The sequence below is a fragment of the Mustelus asterias genome, chromosome 24 (assembly GCF_964213995.1).
Source record: "Mustelus asterias chromosome 24, sMusAst1.hap1.1, whole genome shotgun sequence".
In the NCBI taxonomy this organism is placed as follows: domain Eukaryota; kingdom Metazoa; phylum Chordata; class Chondrichthyes; order Carcharhiniformes; family Triakidae; genus Mustelus; species Mustelus asterias.
In genome coordinates, this window is record NC_135824.1 from 29,961,512 (window position 1) to 29,975,290 (window position 13,779).

Below are 13,779 nucleotides of genomic sequence, written 5' to 3' on the forward strand. Positions count from 1 at the left end.
GTTCCTCACAGGGAGAAGGTCTTCCTTATCAATTGAGGAGTAGTTTGAGGAATAGTGAGGAACCTGAAGGAAGGCGGAAATAACTTTTAAAGTGGGGCTAACCACATTGTTTCAGCCATTATAAACTTGAAGGGAGATTATGACAAGTTGGCTTCTGAATTGTTACTCAAGGGGGAAAATGGGATGTTGATATTCGTGCTAATTACAGGAAGATAGTTTATTTTGACTTTCTGTGAATTCTTAGAGCTTCCTTTTTCAATTATTAATGTTACAACCAACTGCTTTAGAAACTCTCATCCGATGAATATCGTTAACATTCAGGCTGACAAGGGTTTGGCACATTTCCAAAAAAACAGAACTGAACACTTGCAAGAGTCAAAATTGTCCACAGCATTGCGTTTGAATACTCGGCTGTTATAGAGTGCTACAGAAAGCTTCATCCTATTTGAATGTATATACTGATGGCTTTAGCGGATAAGAGCATGCGCGAGTCACGCCAACGGAAATGCGGGTGTCCACAGGTTTAACCTTCTCATAAGGGGAACTAGCTGCCTCCAGTTCGGAGTCCATGCTGTGCTGTATTTCGATATTGTTGAAAGTAAAAGAAGTTTGAATATCACAATGCGTTCAACTATCATTTGTGGCCAAGTTAGCACATAGTTCAATAAATGTGGTCAACTGTGGCACTTCACCAGCCCACGGCACTTCCACCCAATCCAAGCCAATCAACTCGCAGCTTTCCGAAACCATCTAATCCATCATTTTGCAGAGGTGTTGAGTTTAATAATTGCACAAAGCTGCACGGGCAGCATGGTGGCACAGTGGTTAGCTCTGCTGCCTCACAGCGCTAGGGACCCGGGTTCAATTCCCGGTCACTGTCTACGTGGAGTTTGCACATTCTCCCCGTGTCTGCATGGGTTTCCTCTGGGTGCTCCGGTTTCCTCCCACACTCCAAAGATGTGCAGGTTCGGTGGATTGGCCATGCTAAATTACCTCTTAGTGTCAGGGGGACTAGCTAGGATAAATGCATGGGGTTATGGGGATAGGGCCTGGGTAGGATAGTGGTCGGTGCAGACTCAATGGGCCGAATGGCCTCCTTCTGCACTGTAGGATTCTATGATTCTACACTGCAGGCATTTTCCCAAAATCTTTAAGTTAAAGTTTAAAGTTTATTTATTTGTGTCACAAGTAGGCTGACATTAACACTGTAATGAGGTTACTGTGAAAATCCCCTAGTGGCCACACTCTGGTGCCAGTTTGGGTACACTGAGGGAGAATTTAGAATGGCCAATGCATCTAACCAGCACGTCTTTTGGACTGTGGGAGAAAACTGGAGCACCTGGAAGAAACCCACGCAGACACGGGGAGAATGTGCAGACTCTGCACAGTCAGTGACCCAAGCCGGGAATCGAACCCGGGTCCCTGGTGCTGTGAGGCAGCAGTGCTAACCACTGTGCCACCGTATCGCCCCAATCAGCTCGCTGCAATCAATGCGCTGCCAAACAACAGTCTGCCTGCCACTTTCCTCAATTTGAAAACCAAGACTAGCTTGGCTCAGTTTGGGGGGCACTCCCGTCCTTCGAATCAGAACGTGTGGCTCCGAGCCCCACTCGAGACTTGAACACAAAATCCGGGCTGATGCTCCAGCGCCAGTGCTGGAGAGATGTGACAGTGCCAGAAATGCCATTAAACGGACGCTCCACACCTGCCCTCTTAGATGGATGTAACATGTTCCATGTTTAGTTTAGAGATGATCAGGGGAGCTCACCCGGTCTATATTGATCACTCAACCAACATAAAAAATGATTACCCGGTCATTTGCATGTTACTATTTGTGGGATCTTGCTGTGCACAAATTGGCTGCAGCAATTCCCACATTGTAAAAGTGATTACACTTCAAAAAGTACATAACTGGTTGTAAAATGTTGTATTTATTATATATGCTTTCTTCTGTCTTTGCAAATATATCAAAGAACAAAGAACAATACAGCACTGGAACAAGCCCTTCGGCCCACCAAGCCTGCGCCAATATGCAGTTTCTATCCCTCTGTTTGTCTCCTCTTCATGTGTCTATCAAGATACACCTTAAATGTTGCTAACGTGCCTGCTTCCACCACCTCCACTGGCAGTGTGCCCCAGGTACCCATCACCCTGTGTCTGAAAAACTTTCCCCACACATCTCCCTTCAATGTATCATCTCTCATCTTAAACCTGTGCCCTCTTCTAGTTGAACCTTCCACCCTGGGAAAAAGCCTCTGACTATCCACCCTATCTATGCCTTTCATAATTTTGCAGACTTCTATCCGCCTCTGTCTTTCCAGTGAAAACAATCCTAGTTTATCCACCCTCTTGTTGAACCAGGCTTGTTCTCCCTGGAAAGACGGAGAATGAGGGGAGACCTAATAGAGGTGTACAAAATTATGAAGGGTATAGATAGGGTGAACAGTGGGAAGGTTTTTCCCAGGTCGGAGGTGACGATCACGAGGGGTCACGGGCTCAAGGTGAGAGGGGCGAGGTATAACTCAGATATCAGAGGGACGTTTTTTACACAGAGAATGGTGGGGGCCTGGAATGTGCTGCCAAGTAGGGTGGTGGAGGCAGACACGCTGGCATTGTTTAAGACTTACCTGGATAGTCACATGAGCGGTCTGGGAATGGAGGGATACAAACAAATGGTCTAGTTGGACCAATGAGTGGCACAGGCTTGGAGGGCCGAAGGGCCTGTTTCCTGTGCTGTACTGTTCTTTGTTCTCTCCTCATACCTCAACCCTCCAGACCAGGCAGCGTCCTGGTAAATCTTCTTTGCACTCTCTCCAAAGCTTCCACACCCTTCTGGTAACGTGGCGACCAGAACTGCACACAATATTCCAAATGCGGCCTAACTAAAGTTTTATACAGCGGTAACATAACGTGCCAACTTTTATACTCGATGCCCTGAGTGCATTATGGCTAATAATATCCAAACATTGTCTAAATATGTGACAATTAAGATTTAACATAGCGGCTATTCAGAGGGTTAACCTGCACAGTTTATGGCAGATGCCACAACAGATTCGCGAAGCCACAGTCAAATGTGCACATTTTAACCTTCAGGCCTGGAGCAGAAGATGCCAACTGGGCCACCCAGAAGCCCTGGAAAAATTGCAGGCCAAGCCTCATTCCTGTGTCATCATTGGTTGGTGAAAGCAGGCAGGCCTCTCTGGTTCGACGTTTAGAGGCAGCACAGTGTTGAGCAGCCTGCAGATCAAACCAGCCTGAAGTAAAGAAAAGGAGAGTGTCCCAGGTCGACAGGGGCCCAGAGTTTCTGAAGCCTGCAGGAGGACTGTCGCACCTCATGTCCCAATGAAAATGACTTTGCAAAGACCAGATTTGGTCCTCTTCAGCTGGATCCCCTGCTGAAACTAGGTACATATGCAGCGCCCGGTTGCTTTTCAAAATCGGAGAATCATAGAATCCTACAGTGCAGAAGGAGGCTATTCTGCCCATCGAATCTGCACCGACCACAGTCCCACCCAGGCCCTATCCCCATAACCCCTTCATTAACCCTAGCTAGTCCCCCTGACACTAATGGGCAATTTAGCATGGCCAATCTACCTAACCCGCACATCTTTGGAACATGGGAGGGAACCGGAGCACCCGGAGGAAACCCACGCAGACACAGGGAGAATGTGCAAACTCCACACAGACAGTGACCTAAGCCGGGAATCGAACCCGGGTCCCTGGCGCTGTGAGGCAGCAGTGCTAACCACTGTGCCGCCCCGCGACCACTGGGGGTACAATTACTACATCAGATCTCAGTCTTTAAATTTAAAGGATCCAACACCAACAGAACCAAGTGGACAGTCTGATCGCCTCTATAAGGCTGGTGTCTGCTGGAACAGGATGAGGACTGGGGGCAGCAAGTGTTTCCTAGTGGTTTGCCGGCCACCATATCACCTTGTTCCTGCCTGACAATCAGCCACTATGTCATCAATGAAAAGGAGATATTCGGGATCACTTCCAACGACTCCCAAAGGCACCCAGGAATCCCCCTCCATGACACTGCATTCGGAAGCCACCAGAACGACAAACAAGAGAGAAAAAAACTCTTTGCATTTTCTTCATGAAACAATGGCCCTGAATACGTACATTAGGTCAGAGGTTACAATATCTAAGATTGTCAACAAAGAGATTTACTGTAATTTAAAGCATGCAGTCCTGCAGCTATTACCTAGCAGAACAACACTGGCTCCCCCTCTTGCAGACTATAGGTCACCTACCAGAAAGGCAATGAGACTCCTCTGCGCAGATTGCCATTCGAAGCAGCTCTGGATGTATTGAAACGTATTCCATATGGCCATTGTGAGATTCCGGACACGCCTCACGTTCCTCGTTAGTATCTGCGAACAGGAAGCAATCAGAGTGAGGAGACGGGATCAAGGGTTGTCGCAGTCTAACAGCAGTGGGCCCCTTTGCCTTTGTTTTCCACCACCCTCACCCCTCCCCACGCAGCATGAAGGGATTTGGTTCCACCACAGGCACAACTGAATGGGGAGAAAGGAACATTTTCCCTTCTCCTACTCACCGCCCCCCGCCTCCCTTTCCTCCACCCTTACGTGTGGCAAGATGCATTCGTGACCTGCTGGGCTTTTCCAGCATCCTTTTGTTCTTGTTCCAGATTGAATTTCACCTTCACTACCTGGACAGTTACCCGGTCGCATGCGCCACCGTCCCCGCGCATCCTGTTGTAATCTCTAATCAGTCAATGTGAAAAAAGCACCAGTAAAGAAGATTCCCAAATAAAACATAAGATAAGGGACAAGTGTGCAGAATGTGGGAGAAACTAATCGTTCAGTAGATTAAGAACTTGCAACATGACCTGAAACTTGGTGTAAGAGGGGCAGAGACACCTCAGGACACATAAATCTGTCAAAGTATTTTTAAAAAGTTATTATTTGGGATCTTTTGGTGCAGTGCAAAATAAAGCACAGAGTACAAGAGTGAGGAGCTTCCTAAAACACTGGCTGGGCCCCTGCTGAAACTAATGTATCCAATTCTAAGCATCACACTGTAGGAAAAATGTCAATGGCTTAGCGAGGGTGCAGATGAGATTAACTTGAATGGTAACAGGGTCGAGGGACTTAAGCTACATGGGAGAGACTGGAGACACGGAGGCTGTTGTCCCCAGAATACAGTAAGGTTAAAATGAGATTTAACAGAGTTGTTCGGAATCATGGAGGGAGAATAGAGCCAATGTTTCGAGCCTGGATGACCCTTCTTCAGAGCGAAGGGTACGACAAAGGGTCATCTAGACTGGAAACGTTGGCTCTATTCTCTCTCCACAGATGCTGTCAGACCTGCTGAGACTTTCCAGCATTCTTCTGTTTTTGTTTCAGATTCCAGCATCCGCAGTATTTTGTGTTGATGTTCGAAATCCTGATGGGTTTTGACAAGGTAAATAAGGAGGATGTGTGCTCATTGGCAGAAGGGTCGATGACATAGATTTAAAGTAATTGGCAAATGAACTAAAGGTGGAGTGAGCTCCAAGAATAATTGAGAAGGCATAAATGTACAATTTACAGTTGTTAATGCAAAACATTTAAATACCTTTTTGGAAAATTTGGTATTTTCCTCTTGGTCCCTTGGTTCTTTGGGTTTAAATGTTTGGAGGCTCGCCTTAACCTGAGAAAGTTTTAAAAAAACAAGCATTTTCAATTTCAAAACTTTGGAGCATGAGTTAGCAACAAGACCATGCAAAGGAGAGGTAGTGGCATGGTGATTATTATCACTGGACTAGTGACCCAGGGCTCTGGAGACCTGGGTCTCTGGAGACCTGGGTTCGAATCCCACCATGAAAGATGCTGAAGTTAAAAAAATTCTGTAATTTTCACAAAAGCCCATCTGGTTCCGGTCACCTTCTAGCATCACAGACCATGCCCTTTATGGAAGGAAATCTGCCATCCTTACCTGGTCTGGCCTACACATGAATCCCGATTCTGGGTCGGAATTCTCCAACCTCGCCTGCAGCTGGGATTTTCCAGTCCCGCTGCAGCGAACGGAGTTTTGGTTGAGCGCCAAGTTCTCCATTCTTGCTGTTGGCAGCGGCAGGGCGTGAACAGCCAGAGAACTCTGACCCCGACTCTGAAATGGCCGAGCAAGCCACTCAATTCAAAAGTAATTAGGGCAATAAATGCAGGCCCAGCCAGCGACACCCACATCCCATGAATGAAAAAAATCTGGCAAAAATTCACCAATCTTGTGTTTCCAATGAAGTAATGTGGTTTCATGTTGGGCTGCAGGACTAATTCTCTAATAATAATGACGCTATTTTATTAAGAAACAAGTTTACAGCAGAAGGTTGAACTGCAGTGTGACTTGCATTGAAAATAAGCCAAGCTCCCTTTGAACATGACTCCCATCCGAAAGCACCATATCAGTGAATTTAGCCTGGTTACTGGCTATCCAAATCACTGTGGCGTGCAATTGTTCCCATCCATAATTTCACCACAATAGTCGGTCACATAGCAAACTGAAAATCCTGATTTGTACCGACTCCAACCCCTTCACTAAAAGGAAAGTTTCGAAGGAATTACAACCTGTTACACCTCCTTTCATACTTGGCAAATGTCCAGTTGGGGCGGCACGGTGGCACAGTAGTTGGCACTGCTGCCTCACAGTGCCAGGAACCCGGGTTCAACTCCGGCCTCGGGCAACTGTCTGTGTGGAGTTTGCACGTTCTCCCTGTGGCTGCGTGGGTTTCCTCCGGGTGCTCCTATTTCCTCCCGCAGTCCAAAGATGAGCAGGTTGGGTTGATTGGCCATGATAAATTGTTCCTTAGTGTCGGGCGATTAGGACTGTACATATGTGGGGTTACGGGCATGGTACCTGGGCTGGATTGTTGTTGGTGCAGGCTTGATAGGCCAAATGGCCTCCTTCTGCACTGTAGATTCTATGAAATGTGTTCCTGTGACATGACCAAAGAACCAGTCGCAGAAAGCAGGGACCGAAGCAAGTGAGGCCCCAGACAGACCACTGGCAATAGCAAGCTCGATGGACATTGCAACAATGCTGAAGAGTCAGATTATACCTTCAGCCACTTCCTCACTCCAGAACTCAGCCTCAAGAGGCTGGTTAGGCCCCATTTAGCCAGAGACTTGCCCTCCTACTCTTCCACACACCTCCACCTCTTCACTTGGATTTAGCTTCACATCTTGAGCAGATTAAATCTTCAAATTAATGAATCCCGGATTTTAGAGAACTTAATGTGACTGGGATTTTGTTTTTTGGAAAGTAAAATCCCCAAATAAGCTGAGGGATGGCTTGTCCCTTTCACAGAACAGTGCAGAAAGAGGCCATTCGGCCCATCAAGCCTGCACCGATAACAATCCCACCCAGGCCCTATCCCTGTAACTCTACACATTTACCCTGTTAGCCCCCCTGACATTAAGGGACAATTTAGCATGTCCAATTAACCCAACCTATACATCTTTGGAGTGTGGGAGGGAACCGGAGCACCAGGAGGAAACCCAAATAGCCACAGGGAGAACGTGCAAACTCCACACAGTCAGTCACCCAAGCGGGGAATTGAACACGGGTCCCTGGCACTGTGAGGCAGCAGTGCTAACCACTGTGCCACCATGCTGCCCAAGTAGAACATCAGCATTCCTCTCTGTTCTCTGGACATGTGGAATATTTCTCAGATTATGGCATTAATATTCTGAATGGAGGTTTTTTTGCATCATGCAATTCACTTGTAATCCAAGCGAAGCCTTAAAGCGTGTCCTTACTTGAGAAAGGATATACTGGCACTGGAGGGGTGCAGAGGAGGTTCACTAGGTTGATTCCGGAGTTGAGAGGATTGGCTTATGAGGAGAGACTGAGTAGACTGGGGCTACGCTCATTGGAATTCAGAAGACTGAGGGGAGATCTTGCAGAAACATGTAAGATTATGAAGGGGATAGATAGGATAGAAGCAGGGAGGTTGTTGCCACTGGCAGATGAAACTAGAACTAGGGGGCATAGCCACAAAATAAGGGAGAGCAGATTTAGGACTGAGTTGAGGAGGAACTTCTTCATCCAAAGGGTTGTGAATCTGTGGAATTCCCTGCCCAGTGAAGTAGTTGAGATTACATCATTGAATGTTTTTAAGACAAGGATAGATAATTTTTTGAACAGTAAAGGATTTAAAGGTTATGGTGAGTGGGCGGGTAAGTGGAGCTGAGTCCACAAAAAGATCAGTCGTGATCTTATTGAATGGCGGAGCAGGCTTGAGGGGCCAGATGGCCTATTCCTGCTCCGAGTTCTTATGTCCTTATGATCTCTCACATTGCTAAATTATTTATTTTTTACTCTATTATGTAACACAGGCAAACAGTTAAATCTATTCAAAGATAGAGCTGTCGTATGATTCGTTCTATAACAAGAGTTACCAGATAGGAATTATTTGTTTAGTAACAAAAAATGATCAGCGTTGACATTATCAAACAGCAAGATTGGGACACCACTGCCCCAGCAATCTTCCAGGCTTCCTTTTCAAATCACACAGCACAGTTGTTAGAAATTGGCTATAAGTTTCCAAAGGTCTACGCTGCAGAAACAGCACCAGGAAAACTGTATCTAAATTTATTTAAACAACAGCCCATTGTGTTGTGGGAATTGGTGTCCATCGTTCAACACTGTTGTCCAAAGAAAGGAAGATAGTTCAGAAAAGTGACTAAAATAATTTCAGCTTTTTCTACCCGGTCGTCATCAAGGGCTAGGGCAGACGGTGCACCAGAACGCCGTCAGCTCCGAGCCACACACCATCCTGACTTTGGAAATATCCTGGCCACTTTCTTAATGGAAGCTGGGTCAAAATGCTACAACAGCCCGAGGGGACAGCACTGTGGGAGCACCTTCACCACCAATCAGGAAGCGGCTCACCCACCACCGTCTCAAGGGTAACAAAGGACGAGCAATAAGCGGTGGTTTTGTCAGTGGCCTCCATATACAAAGCCTGAATCTTTAAAAAAATTAAACTGGCGATTTGACTGTAAGTTCTACACATTCTAATATTTTTGGCTATTACATACATACATACATACGGTGCAGAAGGAGGCCATTCGGCCCAGCAAGCCTGCACCAACAACAATCCTACCCAGGTCCTATCCGGTACCTCAAGTATTTACCCTGCTAATCCTCCCGACACTAAGGGTCAATTTAGCATGGCCAATCCATTGAACCCGCACATCTTTGCAGTGTGGGAGGAAACCGGAGCACCCAGAGGAAACCCATACAGACACAGAGAGAATGTACAAACTCCATACGGACAGTCACCCAAGAATTCAACATGGGTCCCTAGCGCTGAGGGGCAGCAGTGCTAACCACTGTGCCACCATGTCGGATTAGCACCAGTTTAATCAAAATGCAGTTTATTTATTTATTAGCATGACAAATAGGCTTACCTTAACACTGCAATGAAGTTACTGTGAAAATACCCTAGTCGCCATACTTTGGCGCCTGTTCGGGTACACTGAGGGAGAATTCAGCATGGCCAATGCACCTAACCAGCACGTCTTTCATACTGTTGGAGGAAACCAGAACACCCGGAGGAAACCCATGCAGACACGGGGTGAATGTGCAGACTCCACACAGACAGTCACCCAAGTTGGGAATTGAACCTGGATCCCTGGCACTGTGAGGCAGCAGTGCTAGCCACCGTGCCGCCATACTGGTTAGAATACTTGAACTTGCTTGAACAGAGTTGCCAGCATGGGAATAATGTATAGGCCATTCAGCCCTTCAAACCTGTTCTGACACCATTCAGTTATCATGGGCAAATTAAACAAATAGCATGTCACTTCTGTAATTTTTTGTACCATGCTCGCAGAGTTTACAACTTTATGCCCTTATTACAGAATATTCCAAGAATGAAATGCTATGTGTTCACCAACATTAGAGAGGCCGCGAACCTCAGGCCCAGCAACGGCAAACCACTGCAGTACTTTGCCAAGCATAATTATGGACCAATCCAATGGGAATCCATGGTCACGAATGCATGATAGCTGAAGTGGGCGGAACCACCTTTGGACATATCTCTGCCAGGTTAAGTGGGTGAAAGACGATCATCCTCACAGCCTGTTCAACAGTGTTACAAACAAACTTGTGTCACAGTATTGCCACTCGCACTCACCGGGTTATAGATTAGATCCATCTGTAAGTAAACAACTCCTTTCTCGGGTCGGCCCAGCTTTCTGTTCTTCAGACTATAGGCAGTCAGTTGGCCGTTCTTGATCTAGAGTGAGAAAGCAGAATACTCAGTGGAAGCAGAGCTTACCAATGAAACCTCACACTAACAGGTGAAAATGGAAGTGACTGGATCAGCACGAGGGTTGCCAACCCGCCATGAATGGCCTGGAGTCTCCAAGAACTAATGATCAATCTCCAGGACATCCTGGAGAGAAATCGTAGGGACATTAACAAAATATTTTCTAAATTTTCTTTGAACGTTTCTTAGAATCATAGTTTAAAGTTTATTTATTAGGGTCACAGGTAGGCTTGCATTAACTGCAATGAAGTTACTGTGAAAATCCCCTAGTCGTCTCCAGTGCCTGTTCGAGTACACTGAGGGAGAATTTATCACGGTCAATACACCTAACCAGCACGTCTTTCGGACTGTGGGAGGAAACCGGAGCACCCGGAGGAAACCCACACAGACATGGAGAGAACATGCAGACTCCGCACAGACAGTAACCCAAGCCGGGAATCGAATCTGGGTCCCTGTCGCTGTGAGGCAATTACCATGTAAATATAACCTAGCCAATAGAAACTTGGCATGGTGTTAAATCCAAGTCTCATTAAGCTCAACACAGGAGCTTAAATCTTGATAGCAAGAAAATCGTAAATTCAGGTAGTGCCTTTAACAGAGTAAAATCTAAGGCTCTTAAAAGCAATGTTATCAAACAAAATTTGACACCAAACTAAATAAGGCAGGTGATCAAGTGAGTGGTCAAAAGAGTTTGGTTTTGAGGAGTGTTTTAATGAGAGAGAGATGGCGAGGTCTAGAGAGGGAATTCCAGAGCTTGAGGGCCAGGCAACTGAAGGCACGGTCACTTATGGTTGAGCGATGGACATGAGGAAAGAGCAATAGGCCAGAAGTGGAGGAGTGCAGATATCTCGAGAGTGATGATTAGGTTCTCTCTTGCTGGAAATGGTCATTGCTTGGCGCTTGTGAATGGCGAGAGGGAGAAAGTACTGGCTTAAAGAGGATCAGGGCTTCAAATGCAGATGTGAGGATCTGGCGAAGAAGATCAGTCGCAACAGAAATGTGACGTATAGGAGGGTCATAGAGTAGACAGCTGGGATTTTGAAAGTGGAATTGGAAGTAAATCAGGCACATCAGGAATTAGGATCGGGAGCAGGAAACGGTGATATGGGTCGGGGGGGCAATTCAAGAACAAAATCAGAGAGGGCCTTTGAGTAGAGAGATGAGGTGGTAAGGTGAAGGGAGTGGCTGGAACTCCAAGTTGGTGAGTTTACTTGGAGGGAGAGGTGAAGGGAGGAAACAAGTGAAGTGAACTCAGAGAAGAGAGAGTCAGTTTAGGACAGAGTTGAGGAGGAACTTCTTCTCTCAGAGGGTGGTGAATCTCTGGAATTCTTTGCCCACTGAAGTGGTGGAGGCTACCTCGTTGAATACGTTTAAATCACGGATAGATGGATTCCTGATCGGTAAGGGAATTAGGGGTTATAGGGATCAGGCGGGTAAGTGGAACTGATCCACTTCAGATCAGCCATGATCTTATTGAATGGCAGGGCAGGCTCGAGGGGCTAGATGGCCTACTCCTGCTCCTATTTCTTATGTTCTTATGCTGAGTTGAGTTGAGGTTTCAGAGCACCTAGGATGAGAAGTCGTTCAGTACAGCTGTTGAGGGAGGAAAATAGAGAAGACATCTCAGTGAAAATATTGTCATGATACATGGGTGGTTAAGAACATAGATTTTAAATGAGAGGTGGGATTGAAGCTCTGCTGATTCCCAAGGCTTTGTGATAAGTTTTGAAGATACTTAACCTTTCCAGGTAATTATAATAGAGGTTTGACCCGGAACTAGCAATTTAAAATGAGCAGGGACTGGTTTTTAAAAACTTATTCTAATGTCATGCTCCAGAAATTCCTCAAGCCTTCTGACTTTGGACTGCTGGAGTTTGTAGGGTCAAAGAAGGGCACTTTATTTTCATCGGCCAACTACCCACACATACCTCCTCCAGGGTTTCTCTGCTGTTTTCTGCCTGTCGTTAACAGGTTGGTCCTGTCTACTTTCCCCTTCCTCTCAATGTAAAATGTATCAGAGTTCCCCCAGGTTCAACTCAGTTTGGATCTAATCGACTAGAAATAAAAGCTAACTTGCTCATTCCACCTCCGGTGTTAAAAGGATTAACTGGTAATAACCCACTCCCTAGAGAAAAGCAACTTCAATCTAGATACTTAGCTCACAGTGCAGAAGGTCCCAGTCGTTTGACACAACTTTAATTCACTGTACAAGGCGACATAGTCCATATATGTCACAGTTAAGGTGCAAGCGAGTTTGGTTGTGAAGTCAGGGTGCTACGCTTAAATTGTGAGCGTCAGGAGCTGATGAGCCGAGGAAACTAATTTCTCCAACTGCAACCTTAGCCACCTTGGGCTTATACACCAGTAGAAGGGTCATAAGTTACACACAAGGAACCAGTAAAGTTGTAGCCTTTCTACGCACTGCTGCTTGTCAGCAGCTCTTGAGCAAGATTCTGATGATAATTATTAGGGCAGTGAGAGTCTCACCCACTCGCCTTAAGCGACGGGCCTTTTCATACCGCGCAGATGATTATGGGCTTAATGCTGGAAAAAAAAACGATGATCACAAATATCTGTAAACATAAGACCTGTAACTAAACCTGACAATGGTAACAGAATATGGCGGGCTTACAGAAAGCAAGGGTATTGCAACTTTGCCAAGAAAGTCTGGTGGCTTGTCTCCATCCTCATCGAAGACCGTTACCTCGAGGACATCATGGATGTCCCTAATATTGCTACAAAAAAGACAGGAGGAGGCAATTAGAAAACATGCACAAACACAAACACGTCCGACCTTTCACTCCAGTTTCTGCTCAGTTTGTTGCTCTTTTACTGACGCAGACGTTGTGGTTAAATTCGCCCTGAAGGTTACGTCTCAATAATGGCTATAAATCATTTCAGGTATTACTTGTCATGAATTGAGATCCAATTTTAACTCGGTCTTTGGAAAAACTCTTATCGACTAGTCAATGTCAGAAGTAATTAAATGTTAAACGGACTGGATTTTATGGTTTCCGGTGGGATAATCGAGATGGAATGGGAAATGCATGCTCCGTGTCGCTCCTGCCTCCACCGTCCCAACATAGGTGGCCAAGCAGCGGGAAGATCGGCCATTGGGGAGGGGGACTGCACGCCCAATCGACTATCAAGGGTAGGACATCAGATAGGATTGAGGGGTGGGGCGGGGGGTAGGCCGTGAACCGGAAGTTGGTCACGACCACCAATTTAAAGGCACCCCACCCTCTCACTCTCTTTTTTTGTCATGTCCGCCTGAAACTAAAGCGAAGGAATAAAGGTGCTAACATTCTAACATTGTCACCTTTAGCAGGTACATGCAGCCATGCTCCTTCTTGCAGGATTGTTCATCTGCCCTTGAGCCACCGCCTCACAACTGACACAAATCACTCCCAAAATGTTTCCCCATCTGACTACCAGAAAATGGAGTGGGCAATGAAAAGATGGCAATCAGTGGGGTCTTTAAAAACTCAATATCT

The 13,779-nt window shown here is 46.2% G+C and overlaps 1 protein-coding gene across 1 annotated transcript in view; it reads right to left on the minus strand.

Moving 5' to 3' along the window:
- Positions 1-13,779, minus strand: part of LOC144511296 (multiple C2 and transmembrane domain-containing protein 2-like) — a 447,793-nt gene that overhangs the window by 177,456 nt on the left and 256,558 nt on the right. The window contains exons 13-16 of the mRNA XM_078241512.1: positions 12,918-13,020; positions 10,151-10,252; positions 5,587-5,661; positions 4,260-4,379 (exon numbers count right to left, since the gene is read on the minus strand). Of these exons, the coding sequence (XP_078097638.1) occupies positions 4,260-4,379; positions 5,587-5,661; positions 10,151-10,252; positions 12,918-13,020 (400 nt within the window). The remainder of the gene's footprint in view (positions 1-4,259; positions 4,380-5,586; positions 5,662-10,150; positions 10,253-12,917; positions 13,021-13,779) is intronic.